Below are 23875 nucleotides of genomic sequence, written 5' to 3'. Positions count from 1 at the left end.
CGGAGTCCTGCTCAAAAAGGAGCTGGTGCTTGTCGGTATGGATGGCTCTAATTCAAGTTCTGAGCTTTTTCCTGGACCTCTTTCTGAATTTGGAGCTCTTTAAGCTGTCAGTAGTGGGTTGAGCAAATACATTTAGAAGCACCTATATTTACTTTAGTCACTTTTGAAGAATGACAGTGCAATATTTTGTGGGTAAATTTGTTCAAGAGACTCTGGTTCCCATCTCCCTCACAGCACATCAGCCCAGCAGTGCCAATTTTATAAAAGCCTGTTTTATGCCAATCATATACTTATGTGTTGATTCAAAAAGTATTGCATTTTTAGTCCTGACCTGAAGGAGCTCAACATTCTAGTGAGCTCCTGACATGAAAGAGACAAATGAATGAAGAATTAAAATAGTGTGTGATGTGTATAGCACAGTATAGGAAGTACGATCTGCTGTGACAGAAAGGCTGGGTCTGAGCAGGTCAATAAATGATGCCTGAGTTGACTCTCAAAGGATAACTGAGAAAAGCCAAGTACTGACAACGGGGAATAAGCTTCCCAGTAAATGGAATGACAGGGCAAAGGCTTAAGGCATCCAAGCATATGAAGTTTGGAGAACAGCAAGCAGGTCACTAAATCTGGAGTTCACAAAGACTTAAGATGCAAGGTGGATGAATGCTGAGCAATAAGTCTATGCTGGAGGACAGTAAATATCATTGCAACTTTATCCTTAGGCAAAGGGAGTCATTAGAGACTTTCAACAGAGTGACATGCTGTGATTCATATTTCAGAAAACCCACTAAGGCTGAAGAATGAAAGGAGGGAATAGAAGGGACTGAGACTGAAGGCAAAAGAGGCTGTTTCAATAATCGGAAGAAGAAATGACGAGACCCATCGTTAAGGCGGTGTTGACAGACAAAAAAAGAAGTGACATTTTTGAAACACTGGAGATAGAATTTAGTAGAGTTGATAAGTCTGTCAATGTAGGATGTAAGAGAAAGGAAAGAAAAAATGACACCTACATTTCTGACAGAGCCTGATAGATAGTGGTTCTGTTCATTGGTCTATGAATACAGGAGTTGGACCAATTTGGGGTGAAATATGATGAATTTAGTTTCAAGGATGTTGCTTTGAAGTGTTTGGAAACCTAGTAAAGGGTTGCATAGAGGAAGCTGGAATTGAGGCAGGAGCTCTGAGCTAGAGAAATAGATGTGGGAGTTTTCAGCATAATTGTAAGCCTTTGACATGAATGAGACCACCCAGAGACTGTGTGTAGAGCAGGGAGAGACAAAGGACAATGATGGAGTTTAGAGGACCAACATAAAGGGCATGGGAATAGAAGAGGAGGTTGACAAGAAGACAAAGAACAGGATGCCAAGAGGGTGATGGAAGACTAAGAAAGAGTGATATCCTTAAAGCCAAGGATATAGAACATGGTTAATATTGTCAAATACCACTGAGATGTCAAGATAAGAAGTGAAAAGGGGCCATTGGATATTTTGAGATGATATATTTTTAAATTTTTATTTAGGTATGGAATATGTGATCATTATATAAGTTTAATATATGTACATATATACACAAACATATATAAATACATATGCATATATAATTATGTGCAACTTAAGGATTGACCTAAATCCCACCACCCAGCATAACTTCTGTTAAATTTTCAATATATATCTTCCCAGACTCTTTCTATATGCAAATCTATACTCTATTTAGAGATAGGTCTATGTATAACAAAATGAGTTCCTACTATAAAAATATGAGACACTGCATGCATTTGCTTGTCATTCTTTCCCAGAGACCATGATGATCTTCTCCTCATCTTTCCAATTTTAGCACATAAGCTGGTGAAGCATACGGTGTCCACTGAATTAAGCAGCGAGGAGATCATTTGTAACTTCGCAAGGCTAATTTCAGTGGACTGGTCAGGGCAGTAGCCAGATTGGTGTGGGATGGTGAGGAGGTAGAATGAACAATATGGACTATCCTTTCAAGAAGCCAGGCTGGGAAGGGGAGGGCCAGTATAGGATGTCAAGAGAGGAATAGGATGGATTTTTTCAGTTGGACAAGACTTTCCACTGACTAGACTGAGCCAGAAAAGGGGGAATCATTGAGGATCCAAAGAGGAGGCTATGAATGATAGAGTGAGTCATAAGAAGGCAGACAAGAATGGGGGACAGGGAAGAAGAAATAAGCTCCATTTTCAATAAGGCAAAAGGGAAAGAAGTGAAGGTGGGAAAAGATCTGATGAATTTGCAAATGGGTCGCCTGAGGTGATGCGGTCACCTCAGAGAGAATATGACGGATGAATATGTAGTTATTTATTTGATAAAGGCTTTTTTTTAAAACTTGCTTGAACCGAAGAATTGCCATATTGAACTGGATCCATTGTCTGTCCACTTGTATCTTGAGAGAGTTGCTAAAGATGCCAGCTAGAAAGATCTGTTCTTCTCTGACAACCTGAAAGGTCGAACGGTCCCAGGTGCTTTAGTTACCTTAAACAATCCACTAGTATCTATTGTCCACGTATTTCTCTGATGCTACTTGAAGCTGTACGTTTTCTTAACTTGCCTGCCCCTGAGACTATCTGCGAAATAAAGTACTTAACTGAGTGAAGTTGCATTGCACTTTGAGACGAATCCTGGTTGAATTCCATTAACCTTGGGAAAGTGACTTAACGGCCTTGTGTTTTAGTTGCCTTGACTGTACAATACTAACAGTAACACACTTTAGCCAGTGACCAGGAGTGTTCAGTGAGATCTTTGCTGTTGTGAATGCAAATATCCTGAACTGAATGGAAAGCACGGCTACCTCCAGATGTACATATTTAACGGAGCCCCATTTGCATTTTCTAAATACCAGGATGCATTTTATTTTTGTATCTATAAAAATATATCACCTGAGGTCTTTTCTGGCCCATGAGCCTAAAATGAAATGTCACAGAGGAGCAGAAGGAAACCTGGGTTATTGTTTTCCTTTTTCACATATGACTTTTTATATCAACGGGCTTGATAAGGTGATTTACCAGGGGTTCTATAGGCTGAGTACCACTGGTGCTGAAATATCAGTCCTCACTATAGAAGACTTCTAAACACATGTAAATGCTCTTATGTGTTATGGCCTTTCAGGTCTGGTAATTCACTTGCAAGGGGCAAGGATAGCACAATGCAGGCAAATCATCTTCCATGTGCTGGAGCTGCCAGCAGACGCACAGCAGTATCTGTTCCTGTTAGACCCGGTGAAGAAGCCATTTTCCGTGGGAAACTGAAAGAAGCATGGGTGTGTTAGGTTTATATTATTATTCCTCTGTGAGTTTCTGCAACTTTATTCCTTATTAACTGATCAGCACATGTATGGATTTAACGTTGAATTTTAAAATAAAATACAATACCCCACTAGAGCTTGCTTAAACAAAGGTCTTAAGTACTAAGTATTCTTACAATCACTAACAATATACAGTAGCTCTTACCCACATATCTGCTTTTGTTTCTTTATGTTATACCTTTTAAAAATGTTTTATTGATTTATCTTTTTAGAGCGAGAGAGGGAGGGAGAGAGAGAAACATTGATGATTTTTTTGTCCCATCTATTTATACATTCATTGATTGATTCCTGTGTGTGCCCTGACCGACTGGGGATCAAACCCACAACCTTGGTGTATCAGGAGGGCTCTCTAACCAATTGAGTAACCGGCAGGGCCTTTATGTTGTATCTTAATATTCTGATTACTTCGACTTCTTGAACCCCCATCCTTGGGTTACTTGAATTTTTTTTTCATAATCTTGCTCATTTTTGTTTTTCAGCATTTTTCCATCAGCAGTTTAGAAGGCATTGGTTATTTCACCATTTTGTTGCATAATATCACTCCATCAGTACCTGCAAAATTTGCTGCTGCTGGTTATCTCTTTATCACCTGACTTAAGTGTCAAGTTGAAATGGAAGGTTTTGGCCCTACTGTTGCCCACCCCCAGCTGAGCTCACTCTCAGAGCACTCCTCTCTTGGTGGATGGTTCCTGCTTTTCTAAACTGATGAGTGACAGCAAGTTTTATCTCACCATTCAGCACTGATGTTTTCCATAGTACCTACCTGGGCCTCAAACACATTGGGTGGCTAGTTCACGTGCACTGAATGAATGAATGAATGAATGGAAGGGTAAGTGGATGAAGGAAGGAAGAATTGGAACATATAGGATTTGTCTTCTCTTCTAGAGTATTGAAGGTATTCTGAGGAAGGAAAACCACTTTTTGTTTTGATTAAAACCATTACTCTCTAGGAAATGGATCCCACTATTGAAAAGACAAAAATGGATACTTGAAAAGAATTAGCTATTTGGGTCATGTTTTATATGTGTATGTCTAATCAGTTATGAAGTTTCTGATGCCTATATTCTACAGATGATAGAAACAAACCAAAGACCTTCATTTGTCCCCTACTGAGTTTGTAATCTAGTGGGTTATGTAAAACTAATGGCAATTTCTTAAGAATGAGCCAGTGAAGAATAAGTAAGATCTTTTGTAACTGATTGTACAATCCAGTAGGAATTTAAGGGTTATGGTGAAGATACAGTGTGAGAATGTCAGTATTTGGATATTGGAGGAGGAAAAGGAAGGTGTCCCCGGTGGGGACTTTGGGAAGCAGTATGAACCCTGAGTTATAATGTGGTCCAAACCGGATTGAAGCAGATGACTTATGTTAAAGAAATACGATCTAATAGACCATGGTCAGATGTTGAGTTAGGCCTTCTTACAAATAGGACCTGTTACAAAGAGAACTCAGGACTTATTGGAGAAGAGAGTTAATTAATCATCTTGGTTCTCCTAGAAAAAGAATGTTTCAGATAAGTAGGTTGGAGTGAATTATACTAAAGAGCAAAAGATAATGAGAGCAATTTGGTGGTTATTTTGCTGTAATCTGAATATGAAATGTTGAGATCCTGTTGAAGATTAGAGTTGCATAGTTATTGCCTGTGGAGTTCTAATTTACAGGAGGTTAGAAGGACACAGGCTAAATTAATTGCCAAAGGAGCTGTGTTCCAATTAAATAGTTTGAAATTACTTTTGGACTATAAAGATAAATCTTCAGAATACGCTGTTTGAAATATTAACAGTTTTTATTTTCAGTTTTTAAAATCTATTGCCCAGTTCTGAATTGCATTGTTGCTGAAGAATAATAGACAGGTAGAACAATGCTAGTTAACCATTGGTCAAGTATATTTTGTATGTATATATGTATTTATTATTTATTTATTTAATAAAAGACACAGGGCATTCTTTATTTTATTTTTAAATATATTTTTTATAGATTTCAGAGAGGAAGGCAGAAGGAGAGAGAGCAAGAAACATCAATGATGAGAACACATCCTGATCCCCAGAACACTGGGGATCGAGCCCACAACCTGGGCGTATGTCCTGACTGGGAATCAAACTGTGACCTCGTGGTTCATATGTCGACGCTCAACTGCTGAGCCACGCCTGCCAGGTGTTCAAGTATATTTTGAAAAAATGTGCCCCTGGTGGGACTTTGGAAAATTAACATTGCACATAGCATAAGCCCTTTCTGCCTGGTTACCACTTATGTTCATACCCCAGTGGAAAAGAAGCCATAATTTAGGAGTAGATTGAGTCTCTTTATGCTCCAAAATGAATTTATAGTAAATGATGAGGCTATGAATGTAGCGAAAAGCAAGCAAATGAGTTTGATAGATACCAGCTTTCATTTTGAATTTAAAATTGCTGTGTTTCTATTAACATTCTCCTGGAGTAGTGAGTTTCTATTAAGTTAGCACATAGTTTTAAATTTTATGAGTATGCTATTGTAAGTATAAAAACCCATTTCAGTAAGATATGGACATAGTTATTTCTTTTTTAATCAGCAAGCTCTAGGCTATGTGTTATTAGTCTAAAGTTGTCATCCTGAAAGTCTTGAGTCTGGGATCTTTCTTCGTATACTGCTTTTTTTCGTGCAGTTTCGTTTATTTGGATAGAAGACATAAGATGCTTTGAAGAAGATTTAATAGTTTGATACTTACTTAATATGTGCTTTTCAAAAAATTAAGGTGTGCTTTAGGAGGGATTTATGCTTAGAGGTGAAGTGCTATTACAGCCTTTTGAAATTATTAGAATGATATTTTGTTCTGCAGTGTTTTTTTTAGAAAAGGTTTATCATAAATAGAGGTCTTGCAGATATTTTAACAGTTGATGGTAGTGTTAAGCTTTTCTTTCATCATAGCAGAGATAATTGCCCTACCCCCTTCCTCTGCAGATAATGAGGAACAGTTGGAAATTACACAGCCCTTCAATTTTGAATAAAAATGGTGATGGATCCTCTAATTGCAGCAGGAACTTGCATTCAGGTCACCTCTTAGTTCACAAGCCAGGACTTTGAATGGTTATTATGTAGAGGACCTTGGTGAGCAATGTGCTGCCTTTTTATAGTCAGAGTAAGAGAAAATGAGCTTAGATTCACAGAGTTATGGAGGAAAGTAAGAAGCAGGACTTGTCCATAGTTAGGCCATTAGGTTAGGCCATTTCCATACTCAGGGTACCACCAGGAAGAGTGTCCAACATCCCTCTCTCCCTCTCCATTTCCACCTCTTCTGTTGCAGGGAAGTATATTCTGCTGGGAACCAGGGTGTCCTTTCCTCTCTAGGGATATCTGAAGGATAATCAAATGCCTCCTTTGCTGCCTTTGTTTCTCAATTTTCTCTCCTGCCTGTGAAGCCTACAGTCACGTATACTCGACTATAGGAAAAAACCCCTCTTACAATTGTGTACCTGATTATTAGAGGTACCTTTTGTATTAACAATGGAAAATTGGAAGTGCTATTGTATTTCAGATAAAATATTTGCAAGATTTATTTTTGTAGCTCTCCAATAACTTTCAGTTATATAGGAACACAGTTTCTTTGGAAACATTTATTCTCTATTAAGCAAGTATTTCTTGACCCCTGCTTTTACATTCTTCACAGTGATCACTACCATGGTGGTGAGTCTAACAAGAAAAGGGTCTCTGGCTGGTGTGGCTTGGTTGATTGGAGCATCATTCCATACACAGAAAGGTTGCAGGTTCGATACCCGGTCAGGGGACTTACCTGGGGGTTGTGGGTTTGATCCCCTCTAGGGGCATGTACAGGAGGCAGCCGATTGAGATTTCTCTGTTACTTTGATGTTTCTCTCTTTCTCTCTCTCTCCCCCCTTCCTCTCTCTAAAATCAACACAAAGCATATCCTCAGGTGAGGAAAAAAAGAAAACAAAAGTTATCTCTTGGAGAGCTTTTGGAACTTCTGGGGAAACTGGGGGCTACTGCACGTGTGATTGAAAAACCTTGTGTGATTTTGCTGTGGCATTGTACTTCCCTGTTGAGAAACACTTCAAGGCATTGGATCCGCAAAAAGCATAAGTAACTTTCAGAAAGTGAAACAACAACTATTACAGTGATAATTGTAATAACAAGAGAGGTGTTTTCACACAAATGCTCAGTATCATCTTGATCACTGCTCCCCTGCTGGCATGCGTGGCAGTGGTCTGTGTTTACAACAGTGATTCTCGAAGTGTGATTCCTGGACCAGTAGTATCAGCATTAGATGGGAACTTGTTAAAAAATGAAGAAAAACAAAAACAAAAACAACAAAACAAATGCAGATTCTCAGATTCACCCCAGACCTAATGAGTCAGAAACTCTATGGATGGGTTCCAATAGTTTGCGTGTGAACACGTCCTCAAGGCTGTCCTGATGTACATGCAAATGTGAGAGCCACCTGTATTAGTTTTCTATTTCTGCTGAAAAAATTACCCACAAACTTAGCAGCAGAAAACAACATAATGTATCAGCGGGTAGTCTCTGAAGGTCAGAAACCCAGGCAGACTTGTAGGGCTCCTCTCCAGTGGTTGGCAAACTTTTTGACTCGCATCAAAAAGGGTTCTTAAACTGGACCGGAGGGCCGGAACAAAAGCATGGATGGAGTGTTTGTGTGAACTAATATAAATTGAAAGTAAACATCATTACATAAAAGGGTATGGTCTTTTTTTTTTTTTTTAGTTTTATTCATTTCAAATAGGCCGGATCCGGCCCGCGGGCCATAGTTTGCCCACGGCTGGCTTAGCCTCTCGCAAGGCTGAGACCCAGGTGTGGAGGGGGCTGTGTTGTTTACTGGAGGAGGCGCTTCCAAGAATCCACTTCCAAGTTCATTCAGGTTTTTGGCCGAATTCAATGCCTGGTGGCTGTAAGACTCAGGTCCTGTGTCTTTCCTTGACTGTCAGCAGGGTCTGCTTTAGTTCCCAGAATCTACCCATATTCCTCTCTATGTGGCTCCTTGTAGCAACAGCGGGTCAGGTTCTTTTCACGCTCCGGCCACTCTGCCTTCCTCTTCTGTTTCACCCAATGGCCTTGTCTGATGCATCTCCCTGATTGCTTCTCTTCTATCCATACATAGGAGGAAGGTATTTTTAAGGAATCAATTTTACCCTGGGGCCCACCTGGGTAATGGGTAATCCAGGATCCTCTTCTTATTTTATTTTGTTAATCCTCACCTGAGGATATTTTTCCCATTTATTTTTAGAGAGAGTGGAAGGGAGAGGGGGAGGTGAAGAGAGAGAGAGAGAGAGAGAGAGAGAGAGAGAGAGAGAGAGAGAGAGAGAGAGAGAAAACCTGGATTGAACCTGCAATGCAGGCATGTGCCCTTGACTGGAAATTGAACCAGCAACCCTTCAGTGTGCGGGCCAATGTTCCAACCACCCTGGCCAGGGCATCATCTCCCTATTTTAATATCCAGTGGTTAGGAACCTAAATTATATCTGCAAAGTCCTCTTTACCATGTACTGAAACATATTCACAAGAGTAACACAAAGGGGCCAAAATTCTGCTTACTTGGAATAGTTCACCATAGAGTATTTCTGGTGGCTTTGCCTGGGTGCTGTGTTGCTTACTTGATGGCCCAGCATCACAGCCAGCTTCCCATTCTCACCACATGGCACCAAAGGTGGCTGGAGGAATCTGAACTCAAGACCTCCCTGTGTCACCAGGAAGTGAAGCCCCATTTCCCACGAGGTCTGCATGTGTATCAGGCACCTGCCATCTGTGTCTCTCTAATCGTATCTAACATTCCTTTGTGTCGCTCCTCTTTCCCTCTCGCTCTCATTCTCCAGATGGGCTGGCTCCTGTTTTTTATTCCTGTCACTATCTCTCTCTTCCTGCCATGGTCCAGAGCCCCATGGCGATGCTGGCATGGATTTAAGCCTAGGGATTATTCTTTAGAAACATAAAGCCTAGTGGTTATGTCATTCTCTATAGCCAGGCAGTTTATTTTCAAATTTTGTGATCTCCAGTAACTTTCTTAATTATTTTATGCCTTGATTTCCCTATCTGTAAGTGAGAATCATAATATTGCCAGTCATTAGCCAGTATTATTATTACTCATGGCAGAAGCAGTATGATTCAGTGTTTCCAGGCCTCATTCTTGAAATGCTGAAGAATTTTATTTTTAAATTTGTTTTATTTAAAAATATATATGTTATTAACTTTTTACAGAAAGGAAAGGAGAGGGATAGAGAGGAACACTGATGAGAGAGAAACATCGATCAGCTGCCTCCTGCACACTCCCTACTGGGGATCTGCCCGAAACCAAGGTACATGTTCTTGACTGAAATCGAACCTGGGACCCTTCAGTCTGCAGGCTGACGCTCTATCCACTGAGCCAAACCGGTTAGGACAAATGCTGAAGGATTTTAGAAAATTCTCTCTTTCTCATGTCTCTTATTTTCTCATCAAAGCTCCGTTTTCAAACATCTTGTCTTGTGGGATCTCCATTGAACCCCACCACAATGAGTCCTCGAACTGGCTAAATCATAATAAGTCAGTCATCATTGCAAAGAAAAACATAATCACATTTTTGATGTGTAATTATTTCATTGATTCTCAGAACAAATTCATGAATTATATAAGATTATTATCCGTGTTTTAGAAAGGGTGAAATAGAGGCTTAGTTTAAGTAACTGGCTCAACATTTCCCACGAGGTCTGCATGTGTATCAGGGCACCTGAATCATATTTCCTAAAATTCCATGGGCCAAAGCTCAATATAATGAGATGAGGAAGGATTCTCTTCTCTTGGAGATGAGAGAGGGGAGGGAGTGACTGTTTACTGAAGAACCATCGGATGTACTTTAAAAGCTGATGTGTTTTCCCTGCCCTTCATAATTTATAAGTACTGAAAGCATAAGTGGGATGACATTCCTGGCTGGGAGTCAGTGATCTTGTGTATGCTTGTCATGGGGGCCATATACCAACCTGTCGTTTCTGCTTACTGACTGCAATTGCCCCATTTCTTTGCTCTAGAGCAGTGGTTCTCAACCTGTGGGTCGCGACCCCTTTGGGGGTCGAACCACCCTTTCACAGGGGTTGCCTAAGACCATCGGAAAACACATATATAATTACATATTGTTTTTGTGATTCATCACTATGCTTTAATTAAGTTCAATTTGTAACAATGAAAATACATCCTGCATATCAGATATTTACATTACGATTCATAACAGTAGCAACATTACAGTTATGAAGTAGCAACGAAAATAATTTTATGGCTGGGGGTCACCACAACATGAGGAACTGTATTAAAGGGTCGCGGCACTAGGAAGATTGCTCTAGAGGATATTTGATTTTTTTTTCTCTTCTCTGCTGTCCTTTGTCCTTGTTTTTGCTCTAGAAGCAAAGATCATCATTGGGTTAATCTGGCAGACTATGTTTATGATCCCTAACTGGGAATGGAATCAATTTTATTCTGCTTTTATACAATTTTAATTGGCTGAAGGCTTTGATGGAGAAATATTTCTAATACAAGGTCTAACACGTGCAGTAGAAATTGTGTGCCCAAAGTAGCAGGGCACAAGTACTTTTTCTAGAAAGAGCAGATTGCAAGGATTATACCAACTCAAATGTTGCAGCCTAAGGAGCTTCCTACCTTCCTCCACCTCATACTCAGTAGCTGACAGGAGGCTAAGATGCTCCTGAGAGGCAGTCAGTGGGGATCTTAGATATCAACCTTTTGGGTTTAGAGGTAGAGATTGTGCAGTCCCCCCTCCACCCTGTACTTTTCTTTCTTTTTTTTTTTTAAATATATTTTATTGATTTTTTACAGAGAGGAAGGGAGAGAGATAGAGAGTTAGAAACATCGATGAGAGAGAAACATCGATCAGCTGCCTCCTGCACATCTCCCACCGGGGATGTGCCCGCAACCCAGGTACATGCCCTTGACCGGAATCGAACCCGGGACCTTTCAGTCCGCAGGCCGACGCTCTATCCACTGAGCCAAACCGGTTCCGGCCACCCTGTACTTTTCATGTTTGCTAATTTGAGTATTAAACCAATACCCCATTTAAAAATAAATGGGGTAGAGAAAGAATTTTGGTTTTAGTCCAAACCATATCAAAACTGCATGACTAGAAAAAGGCATTTAAAAGTTTCTATGATTAGGTTTTCTCCTTCAACAAGTGAATACCATATAACTTTTCCTTGCCATTTGCTATTGAATTTTATCTATGTCACAAGAAGGGACTGAAAAGATTGATCCCCAAAGGAATAAATTAAGTCAAGTGATTTGCCTGGTAAGCGTTGTCCTTTCATTTTTTAGGTTTATAAGACCTCTGTGACCTCAGAACTCAAGGCTCTGTCTAACTCTGCTTCTTGGCTTACAGTTGGCTGATGGTTTTTCTTCAATGTCTCCCATTTCTCCTTGATATATGCTAGATTAGTGTCTGATGTGGTTGCCGAAGCTTTTTTGTTACTCTCCTCTGCATTTTCATGTGTGTCATTGATTCAGAGTTATGCCTTGGAGCATCCATAAAAGATTTTGTGTGTCTTCCCTGATCTACCAGATTATACACATACGCTTACCCATGTTATAATTGCACTTCTCTACAGTCTTTCCTATCATGTTAAAATATTTTCATGACTAGTGACTTTCTTGAGCATCATTATTATGCCATGCATCATTCTAGCAGAGATTGAAAAAAGTTTTCAGGGACCCTCTCCAGAAACTTGGCAGTAACTGCGTCGTAAATAATGGGACCAAGACCACTTACATCTGGCTTCGTCCAAGAAGATATAGCCTGTATCTGCAGAAAGCCTCTGGCACTTTCATGCTGCCACGGCACAGGGAGGTGTGCTGGCCGGCAGCAGAATGACGTGCCTATCAGAGCTGCTAGATAGCAGTTGGTGGTGTGAATGGGAAATATGTAAAATATTTCAGGTTTTTGGAGGACAGGCAGCATAGCAGTGCCAACTATTGTAGTTGTGAAGGAACCCACATCTAAATCGGTCTATAGGTTGGATCGCTACCCTCAGTTTATTTAAAACATGGCATTTGGAGAGAAGTAAAATACCAGCACACTGTGTTTTTGCCTTTTCTTTTTCCCCCTGAAGCAATTTGTTGGGTCTGTTTGCAAAAGGATTTGCTGTAGCAGGGCGGAAAGAGGCATGTGCCTGTGGTGATAGGCCTTCTTTGTAGTGTTAATTTGAATAGAAATAATCATCCGTATTGATTTATAAGGATGGAATTCAGTGGAGACATTGATTCAAAAGAAGAGAACAGCTGTGAACAGTTTGATTTATGGTGGTATTAAAGCAAATGCTTCAGTTTCAGTTTGTTCAGTTTAAGGTTGCATGTCCAGTGGTTAGCTGCTGAAATATATTTAGCATAGAGCTGTCAATTTCTCGACGAGAGGCACACCTGATAGAATGCATAATTGATTCTGTTGGGGCCAGGACCATATTTTGTGCTTGATATGTGCGAAGCTGCTACCTGCCTATCAGTGGTACTTAAGAGAAGAGTGCTTTAGAATGAAATGAATAACCTGATTGGACACTAATTTTATGAGACAAGAATGTAAATGCAGTGGGTAATCAGAGAGCAGTTAAATAGCGTGAACCTATTTCAGAGCTATTGCCACTCGTTTTGCAAGATATCTTTCCTATGAAGGGAATGAAACTCAGCTGTCACAGGGAATATAATCCTCCCAGTGGCCAGTTATGATGTGAAGAAAACAAAGCAGCCTTTCGTTATGACATGAGGTCCCTCATCTGGTGATCACGATGCATTTACAGTGCTTCCTGAAACCCTTGGTCTCCTCAGAGTGACTTTAGTATCCTTTTCTCAGTTCTCCCATAGCCCTTTCTGTATTCCCTGATTACAATGTGAGTCACACTGAATCATAGTTTTTGCCCACATTGGTTATCTCTCTACCTTGAGATAATAAGCTACTCCCGGACAAGGTCCAAGTCTTTTCCAGCATGCATGGATATGTGTACTAAGTATTGGATGAGTAAATTATGTCAGTGTCAGTGTGTCTAATCCTATGTAATAAAGAGGTAATATGCAAAATGACCCTCACTCTGTCACACCATCACAAGATGGCTGCATCCACATTGGAGGCAGGGTTCCCATAATGAGCCTTAATGAGTGATCAGCAGGGAACTGAGGCTGCGTGGCCCTGGGTCAGGGCAGGGAGACCATAGGCTGCACCCCACACCTGGTGGGGCTTGATGGGGGACCTCAGGCCACACCCCCCCGCCCTGGCGCCAGGCCAGGGGACCTGAGGCTGTGCCCCCCGCCCAGCAGGGCTTGATGGGAGTGGAGCTGGCCGGGTCTGGATCTTGCCCAATGGGCGTGGGGCTGGCTGGGTCTGGTCTCTCTCAATTTCGAGGTGCATGCGAGTGGGTGAGGACTTGACTTTGGGTCCCACGGCATGCCCCACACTCTGACAGGAGGAAGATTTTCATATACATTTTACTAATTTTCTTTCATCTCTGATACTTCTATTGTAAAGAAAGGGCAAATAACAGTACAGTGGGGCCTTGACTTACAAGTTTTTTGAGATACCAGCTGTCTCTCGGCCGATTTTTTGTATTGAGTTGATAGAGTAACTTGAGTTAACGAGCTCCTTAACGAGCTTGGTCTCAGAACGAATTAAACTTGTAAGTCAAGGCCCCACTGTATTAAAACATTTCCTCTAATTAACTCCCTTTTAATGTGCATGAATTTTGTGCACCAGGCCACTAGCACATACAGATGCCTCCAGGAGCCTTCCATTTCTAATCGGATTCTAGCCTCACCACTTCACACAGTTCTGGTTCTGAGTTCCCCAACTCTACCTTGACATGTCTGGACCAGACAGATAATCTGCAAGTATGTTCAGAGTTTTGGTGAATTATTCATTTTGAATCCCCATGGTAACAGATTCTTTCCGTGATCATTATATCGAACTGACAAATTGCGTTTCCACAGGGAGATGACTTCGGCCACATCACCTATCATTTTAAAATGGGACCCCAAGAGTTTGGAAATCCGGACACTCACAGTGGAGAGGCTACTGGAGCCGCTTGTCACACAGGTAAGGGATGTGCAAAAGCACTTTACTGTGACATGTGTGTATGTTCCCATTGTGAGAGGTGCACATGCATATCATGACTCTACCCAGACCTTAGAAACCCTTAGGAGGGAATAAATCATGCTGTAATGCTGGTTACTTAATGTGTATTACTGTCTGAACTGTGGACAATTTTAGCGCGCAACGGGATTCCAAGTGCCTTTAAAAAAACCCTTCACATGATTTTTTAAATTAAGTTGATGAGATAATTAAAGAGGGGGACTTGGTGAAGGGGACTCTCATTGGAAGTAATGGTTCACAGTCTAAATAAACCATTCTTAGCATACTTGTGGATGCTGGTGCACAGTTCGGAAGAGCTGTATCGACTGCTGCAGAGCAAAGATTACTTACTGAGTTGCTTTTGCTCTAGTTTACGGGGGAGGATGCATCATGCTGGAATGCTGATATATTCCATTTTTGTGTTGTCACAGTTGTCACATTGCTGATGACTGTCAATGGAAGACACATTCTCAGGACTGTTAATTTTTAAAAGTTGACTTTTGTGTCTTGTGAAGTGCATTCTTTGCTATATTAACTCAGTAATGTATTAATGTAAAAAATTCAAGATTTTTATGGTATATTTTTTGAGAAATATTACCCTAAATTAAGTAGAGGCCTTTCATATTGGTTTCCCATAGCTGCTATAGTGAAGTACCATAAACGTGGTGGTTTAAAGCTTTACAAGTTTATTTTTTTATGGTTCTTGAGGCCAGAAGTCCATAAACCAAGGTTTAGGGCTGCATTTCTTTGGGAGGCTCCAGCAGAAAATCCGTTTTCTTCTCTTTCCTAGTTTCTAGAGGCCACATGGCTTCTTTGGCTGTTTTCTCCATGTTTTCAGCCAGCAATGTAGCATCTATCTTTAAATCTGCCTCTGACTGTGACCTATGATTCTGTCCTCATATCTCCTCCTCCTTTCCTCTTATAAGGACCGGCATGCTTGCATTGGACTCACTCAGATAGCCCAGAGTAACATGGACATCTCTGTGGGTAACTATTCAGTTTATTATAGTCTGCCCTCTGGTACCTCCACCCCCCAAATTCACATCCTTTCTGCAATAATTAAAACATAATGCCTGGTATAAAGTAAATGTTGAGTAAATATATTTTCCATTTTTATTTTTTTATGGTTATACAGTTAGACTCATACTAGCCATAAACCAATATTGCATAAATTAGAGAAAAGAATATGAGTGAATATAGAGTGGGTAAGCAGAGTATTTATTATACATAAACTTAATTTTTTAAATAAAACAATTTATTGAGTTATGATTGACATAAAAAGCTGTACATATTTTATCTGTGCAATTTGATGAGTTAAATGTACACCTGTGGAACCAGTACCACCATCAAGGCCATAAACATATACACCACTTCTTTGGTTATTCTTTGTTGTTGTTGATGTTTGGTGGTAAGAGCACAATATAAGACCTACTCTCCAAGGAAATTTTAAGTATATGGTATTATTAGCTATAGGCACTATTCTGTATAGTATATTCAGAAAATATTTCCTTGGTATCACTGAAACTTTGTTGCCTGTAACCTAGGCCCTACCCCTTCCCCTCTCTCCGCAGCCCCTTGAAACCACCATTTTATTCTTTGCTTCAATAAGTTTGACTATTTTAGATTCCTCATATATGAAATGTGTTATCACATGGTATTTGTCTTCCGGGTCCATAATGCCCTCAGATCCATTTATTTTGGCATAAATGGCAGGATTTGTCTTTTTAAAAGCTGCATAATATTCCATTGTATGTATATCCCAATTTTTTTCAAGATTATTACATTTATTCTTTAAACGGACACTGCTCAAACTGTGTTTAGTTATCTTGTCAGAAACATTTTTTTTCCAGAGGTCTTGTAAAAAGACTTTACTAAGAACCTATATGCCTCCCATTCACTGAGAGAATACTAGAACTTTTTAAAAATATATATATTTTATTGATTTTTTTACAGAGAGGAGGGGAGAGGGATAGAGAGTTAGAAACATCCAGATGAGAGAGAAACATCGATCAGCTGCCTCCTGCACACTCCCTACTGGGGATGTGCCCACAACCCAGGTACATGCTCCGACTGGAATCAAGCCTGGGACCCTTCAGTCCGCAGGCAGACGCTCTATCCACTGAGCCAAACCAGTTAGGGCTACTAGAACTTTTTAAGTGTCTTCTTAAATACACATTTATTATAAGCCTTGTAAAATGTTTCAGGACATGTATGTTTTATTACAACTTAAACTTAATTTTATTTCTTAACATTTTTATATTTATTTTTACTTTGGTTTTGTTCTTAGCTTATCTAAATAATAGCAAATCTAAGATTAAAAATTAAAAATTGTTGTCTTTTCCATGTATTTTTCAGTCCAATTATTTACAAGTCTTCTGTCAGATGCAGACAATGCATTAAATATTTATTAATAGTAAGGACAGTAAGCTAATTTATATTTGTTCACTTAATGTAATAGAATGCTTAAAATGCTTACTACATTTTACACAGTGACTTAGCACTATAACTGGTCTTAACATTCCTTCAATATTTCCTGATATCTAAATGGTTTATGTTTCTTCCTAGTGTTCCTACCCTGATTAAAACAGACTCATTCCTTCAAAAATATAATTGTTAAGACAGCTTCTCTCTATATTATTTACCCATAATATAATGGCTGTGCTATCAATACTAAACATTTCCTTCCCTGAAATGTAACCTTAATTGATGATCCCTGGAGGATTATGATCACAAAATATTAGATACTAGAGGCCCAGTGCACAAAACTTGTACAAGCATAGGCCTTCCTTCCCCTGGCTGCTGGAACCGGCTTCCCTCTGGTACCTTGGACCCGGGCTTCCCTCTGGCCGCCAGCAGTCACTCGGGACCCAAGCTTCCCTCGCAGCCCTGGCTTCCTCCAGAAGGTCGTCTGGAAGGATGTTCAGCCTAATTAGCATATTATGCTTTTAATATTATAGATAAACTACACGGTCAACATTTAAAGCCAAATGTGGGCAGAAAAAAAATTAAAACCAAGTCTCTATTTGTATCAAACACACACACACTTACATTCATACAACTTTATGAATTGAATAAAGTTTATATCAATATTCTGTGACACAGTGTGCGTTGTAGCTAGCTATCCTGCAGTGTCTGATAAAGATGGATAAGGGAGGTAATAAACATCAGTAGTTAAGGGGTTCTTAGTAAAATTTCTTCACTGTTATAAGAAAATGACATCAGGAATTGATTGTTAAGTATTTTAAAAAGCAAATAATTTTTATTATTATGATCATCATGTATATGAGATTGCATATTTATCTTATGATGTTGCTCCGGGCCTCTAGTATGCATATAAGATTTTTGGTTAATCACTTTCCCCCCAACCACTTCCCCCCTTCTCTCTGAGATTCATCAGTTTGTTCCATGTTTCCATGCCTGTGCATTGAGCGTCTGCCCTTGGTGGTCAGGGTGCGTCATAGCTACCGTTCGAATGTTTGGATGGTTGCTTAGGCATTTATATATATAGATAGAAATCACAACATTTCAAACGAGGAGAAACTTATCTTAGGAAATGTAAGTCTTTGGAAAAGATGCCTGGATTTTTTTTAAAAAAATTCAAAAAATTAAGCTTTGTAATAGGCCACATTCCATGATAGTAGTTATTTGGAAACTAAAACACTTTACTAGGCAACTTTATTAAAAAAATAGGAAATTAAGCCTGGTTGGTATGATTCATTGGTTGAATGTTGACCCATGAACCAGGAGGTCATAGTTCCATTCCCTATCAAGACATATGGTCGGGTTGCAGGCTCAATCCCCAGGAGGGGGCAATCGGCAGCCTATTAATGATTCTCTCTTATCATTTATGTATCTATCTCTCTCTCCCTCTTCATTCCTTTCTTAAATCAATGAAATAATGTTTTTAAAAAGTTAGGAAATTAAGGAAGACTCTTTTTAAAATTATTTTAGGGAGAGAGAGAGAAACATTGATTCGTTGCTCCAACCATTCATGCATTAATTGGTTGATTCTTAGTGTATGGGAAAGATGCTCTTACCAACTGAGCTACTTAGTCAGGGCCAAGATAGATTTTCAGATAACTCTTAGAATCAAAGGGAAATTATAAACTACACTAGAGGCCCAGTGCACAAAAATTTGTGCACTCGGGGGGGGGGGGTGTCCCTCAGCCTGGCCTGTGCCCTCTCGCAGTCTGGGACCCCTCATGGGATGACCACCTGCTGGCTTAGGCCCGCTCCCCAGCGGATTGGGCCTAAGCTGGCAATCAGACATTCCTCTGGCTGCCCGGCAGCCCTCGGGGAATGTCCACTTGCTAGCGGGGAGCAGACCTAAGCTGCAGTCGGACATCCTTAGTGCTGCTGAGGAGGCAGGAGAGGCCTCCCACCCCACCGCTGTACTGGCAACCATCAGCCTGGCTTGTGGCTGAACAGAGCTCCCCCTTGTGGGAGTGCACTGACCACCAGACGGCAGCTCCTGCATTGAGTGTCTGCCCCCTGGTGGTCAGTGTGTGTCATAGTGACCAGTCATTCCCAGTCTTTCTGCTGTTAGGGTCAGTTTACATATTACCCTTTTACTATATATGATAGAGGCCTGGTGAATGGATGGGGGCTGGCTGATTTGCCCTGAAGGGTGTCCTGGATCAGGGTGGGGGTCCTGCTTGGTGCTTGGCCAGCCTTAATGAAGAGCTGATGGCTATTTGCAGCTGGTCACACCCCTTTCAGGGTGGGGATCCCCACTGGGGTGCCTGGCCAGCCTGGATGAAGGGCTGATGGCTGTTTTCAGGCTAGCCACACCCCCTTTAGGGTGGGGGTCCCCACTGGGGTGCCTGGTCAGTCTGGGTGAGGGGCTGAGGGACGTTTTCAGGCTGGCCAGAGACTGAAGCTCTCAGCCTATCCTTTTTTTTTCTTTTAATTCTGGGATTTATTTACCTTCTATAATTGAAACTTTGTTGCCGTCAGTAGAGCTGAGAGCCAGCTCCTGCTCGCTCCGGCTCTGAGGCCACGGCCTGCTGAAAGCAGGTATCTGGGGTTTGTTTAGCTTCTATAATTGAAACTTTGTTGCCTTTGGAGCTCAGAGCCGGGCCGCAGCAGGCAGGGAACCTTGGTTTCCTCCATCACTAGATCAAGCAAGCCTCCTGCTCACTTCAGCTATGTGGCTGCCAGTCACCATCTTTGTTGGGTTAATTTGCATATTGTGCTGATTAGCCAATGGGAGGCATAGTGAAGGTACAGTCAATTACCATGTTTGTCTATTATTAGATAGGATATGTTAATGAAAAAGGTGATTTATTCCTAGCAAAATATACACACCCAGTAAGAGTTGTGCTCAGTACAGAATTTTAGCCTTAAATGCCTTTGTTATTTTAAAAAAATGATAAAAATAAATGAAATACTTATCTTAAGAAATTAGAAAAAACATCGAAAGAATTTAATAACAATGAAAACTGGAATCACTAGAATACAAGCATTAAAAGGGTTAAATAAGATCAATGTTTGATTTTCTTTGAAATGGCCAATAAACATTCCTCAAGGCACACATTGTGGGAAATGTATGGAGTAAAAATATATGATTATAAATGACAAAGCAGAAATAACTCTGGGAACAAGAGAAATGAAAAGAAACATAGTAGAATATTACATGCAACTCTTCACCAATGAAATATGAAAACCCAGAAGAAGGGAATAATTTCCTATAAAAATTTAAATTAACAAAATTTATTGAAGAGAGAGTGCAAAACTGAAATAACCCAGTAAGTATTAGAAAGCTTTTTAAAGATCTGTTATAAAAAAGCATCAGAACAGATGGATGCATAGCTGAATTATCAGACATTTAAAGAACTCATAATCACAGTGTATTTAAACTACTGTTTCAATCATAGAAAAATGTAGATAACTCCTTAATCATTTTAAGAATCATAACTTTAATGTTACTAATTCAACATATTTTAAAGTAACTTTTTTAAAGGATAATAATGGTTTTATCTCATATTTGAGTTTCAATGAAAAAAAGAAACTACATAAAATAGAGTAAATAACATCCAGCAATATATCAAGAGATCAGCATACTAGTATTTATGACAAAAATCGCAGTTCTTGTCCTGACCGGTTTGGCTCAGTGGATTGAGCATCGGCCTGCGGACTGAAGGGTCCCAGGTTCGATTCTGGTCAGGGGCATGTGCCTTGGTTGCAGGTGCATCCCCAGTGGGGGGTGTGCAGGAGGCAGCTGATCGATGTTTCTCTCTCATAAATGTTTCTGGCTCTCTGTCCCTCTCCCTTCCTCTCTGTAAAAAAAAACTCAATGAAATATATATATATTTTTTAAAATCGCAGTTCTTTAAAGGAATATAATAATAGCTTATTATTAGGAAATAAAATAAAATTACTTAAATAGCTCAACAGATGATACTATTTACTAAAGGCCCGATGCATGAATTCGTGCAGCAGTGGGGTCCCTTGGCCTGGCCTGTGGGATCGGGCCGAAACCAGCTCTCTGACATCCCCCGAGGGGTCCCAGATTGCATGAGGGTGCAGGCCAGGCTGAGGGATCCCACTGGTGCACGATCAGGGCTGTAGGTTGGCCAGCTGGGGAGGGACTGCAGGAGGGTGCCAGGGCGTGTCTGGCATGTCTCCTTCAGTCCGGATAGGCTGGACCCCAGCAGCAAGCTAACCTACTGTTCAGAGCATCTGCCCCTGGTGGTCAGTGCACGTCATAGTGACTGGTCAACTGACCCCTCGTGGTCCGTGCACGTCATAGTGGCTGGTCAACTGTCTGTCCCCTGGTGGTCAGTGCACGTCATAATGAGTGGTTGAACAGACTTAGCATTTCATTATCATATTACACTTTTATTTGTTGAATGGATGACCCGACGACCTATTAGGCTTCTATTACATAGGATAGAATGTTGCTGTTATATAATAAAAGCGTAGTATGCAAATTGTCCCCTTGACTGGGAGTTTGTCTGGGAGTTCGACCAGGTGGCAGGGTTGGCTGGGGGAATGGAGGGAGGCCCTGGCTGGTGGTGGCAGCAGACAGCCAGCAGCGGTGATAGTGGTGGCAGGTGGCCAGGGGAAGGGAGAGAGTACCCAGCCATTAGCCAGCAGCTGCTAGGGGCCCTTTCGTGCACTGGGCCTCTAGTTTATAATAAAAACTCAAAAGAGAAATAGGACCATCCTTTTAAAATAAAGGAATGTACCATGTAAATCTGAAACTAGAACAGATAAAAACCTTTTTTTTTATAATATAATTGTATATCTTTAAAATTAATATGATTATGGGGTTAAGTGGCTAGATATAAGATAAATATACAAATAGTTTTCATTTATATAAATCAGCTAAAAATCAAAAGAGGAAAATACAGCTGGCACTTGAATAACACAGGTTTGAATTGCAACTCTCCACCTATATGTGGATTTTTTTTTCAATAAAAAGCTATACTCATTTCCATCTGCAGTGGGGGATTATGGATATATAGAGTCAGCTGTCTACATTGATCTATGCCATTTTATATTGGAGACTTGTGCATACCCAGATTTGGGTATCTGGGAAGTCCTGGAACCAATCCCCTGGAGATACAGTGGGACACTTTAATTTTGGGGGAAGTAAAAAGTTATACACAGATTTTTGATTGTAGGGGGAGAGAGTGAAATTTCTAAGACCCATGTTGTTCAAGGATCAATTATATTATTTTATAATTGAAAAAAAAAACTTAAAAAGCCAATTATTTTTCATATATGAAATGCACATTAACTTTGGAGTTGTTTAAATGTGCAATTTTGTAATTATTTTCATTGAAGTCGAGATTATGAATGCATAGGCTTTGGAATCAAAGAGGCTTAATTGTGAATACAGTACTCATGCTGATACTTTGAATAGATTACTTAATCTCCCCTTAAATGGAAATTATAGATAATAATAATCTGTTCCTTAAGAGATTATTGAAGGTATAATATGAGATGGTGCATTAAAGTGATTAGGGAATTACTATTACTACTCTTATAGTAATACAGATTTACTCTTTTTTTTTTTAATATATTTTATTGATTTTTCACATAGAGGAAGGGAGAGAGACAGAGAGAGTCAGAAACATCGATGAGAGAGAAACATCGATCAGCTGCCTCCTGCACATCCCCCATCGGGGATGTGCCCGCAACCAAGGTACATGCCCTTGACCGGAATCGAACCCGGGACCTCTCAGTCCGCAGGCTGACGCTCTATCCACTGAGCCAAACTGGTTTCGGCCAGATTTACTCTTAATGCAGTGTTCTTTACCACTTGATAGTAATCACTTTTCAGTTATTAGAAAATAGGTGCCATGTATAACAGAAATTCATTGGATATTTTTTATAAGAAAAAGTTAATGCATACTTAGAAAAAATATGACTTGCATTTTATATTTACTCAAAGATAACTAAAGTAGAAACCTCTGAAATTATCGGGAATTCAACTTTAACCATTTTAGGAAGCTAATGAAGCTTAGATAAGCATAATAGGACAGAATTTGCTGGGATTTTCTTCCTTATTTCCTTACAGAAAAGCAAATGATATGAACTTCATGAATCTGCAGCTTAAGACATAATAATGAGCATCTGATAAAAAAAAAAATACCATTAACGCTTAATGAACTGTTCTAAATTGGCCTGATGGGGAAGGAAACTCCTAAGAAAAGGAGCTCTCTTTAATCCTTCCCAATATTATTTTGAGTAATATCCAGGGGACCCTATAAAGTTAAGCTCTAGTAATTTCTATAATTAGGTATTTTTAAATTTTAGTCAAAAGTTACTAATTATCTCAAAAGCTAAATAATTAGAACTTTATATATTTAAATGTATGGTTTCAAAATTTTAAAATTTAATTTTATGCTTAAAAAACTTGACATTCTTTCCCTTTTGATAATAATTCCTTATGAAAGAAGTCATCTGTGTGTGACTCACAACAGTAGTTAAATCTATTAGTACATTCATAATCAGGCAATCAGGAGATTTAGATTTAAAATCAAGAGATTTATAGCTTAAAATGATTCAAGAAATAAATGGATTCTCAGAAATGAAGTAATCTGTGAGAATTAAACTAGTATATGCCTTATTATCCTATACCATACACTCTCTTACACAATTTACAAAATGGATTATTTTATCTATGAATTTGCCAAAGAACTTAAATTATAAAATAAGTCTCATTGTACCCTTTTATTCATCTGTCCAGGTAATATCACTATTGAGAACTACCTTAATTCTTGCTTAATTTATGAGTTTCAAAGATTAGTACACATTTGGATGGTGTCCATGGTAATACTACAATGTTACAATAAGTTGTTGATGCATCTTTATCAAAGGATTAAAATTGTATGGCAAATAAAGTATATGCTAAAAGCAAATGATATGAACTTCATTAAGTTTGTTTATTTTTTTGACAGTTTTATGTATAGCATGGTTAACCCATTTCTAAGTATTTTTCTTACTTTTATTAT

The 23875-nt window shown here is 39.6% G+C and overlaps 1 protein-coding gene and 1 non-coding gene across 3 annotated transcripts in view; one reads left to right on the top strand and one right to left on the bottom strand.

Annotated features, from left to right (window-relative positions):
* Nucleotides 1-23875, top strand: part of CTNNA2 (catenin alpha 2) — a 1123259-nt gene that overhangs the window by 126725 nt on the left and 972659 nt on the right. For both annotated transcript variants that reach the window (XM_036333987.1, XM_036333986.1), the window contains exon 2: nucleotides 14270-14375. In XM_036333987.1, the coding sequence (XP_036189880.1) occupies nucleotides 14274-14375 (102 nt within the window). In that variant the 5' untranslated portion in view covers nucleotides 14270-14273. The remainder of the gene's footprint in view (nucleotides 1-14269; nucleotides 14376-23875) is intronic.
* Nucleotides 1748-1850, bottom strand: LOC118669521. Its single transcript, XR_004971999.1, has one exon. It is a non-coding gene; the product is annotated as a U6 spliceosomal RNA (small nuclear RNA).

The sequence above is a fragment of the Myotis myotis genome, unplaced genomic scaffold, assembly GCF_014108235.1.
Source record: "Myotis myotis isolate mMyoMyo1 unplaced genomic scaffold, mMyoMyo1.p scaffold_m19_p_14, whole genome shotgun sequence".
In the NCBI taxonomy this organism is placed as follows: Eukaryota; Metazoa; Chordata; class Mammalia; order Chiroptera; family Vespertilionidae; genus Myotis; species Myotis myotis.
This window is presented reverse-complemented; position numbering and strand designations above follow the sequence as displayed.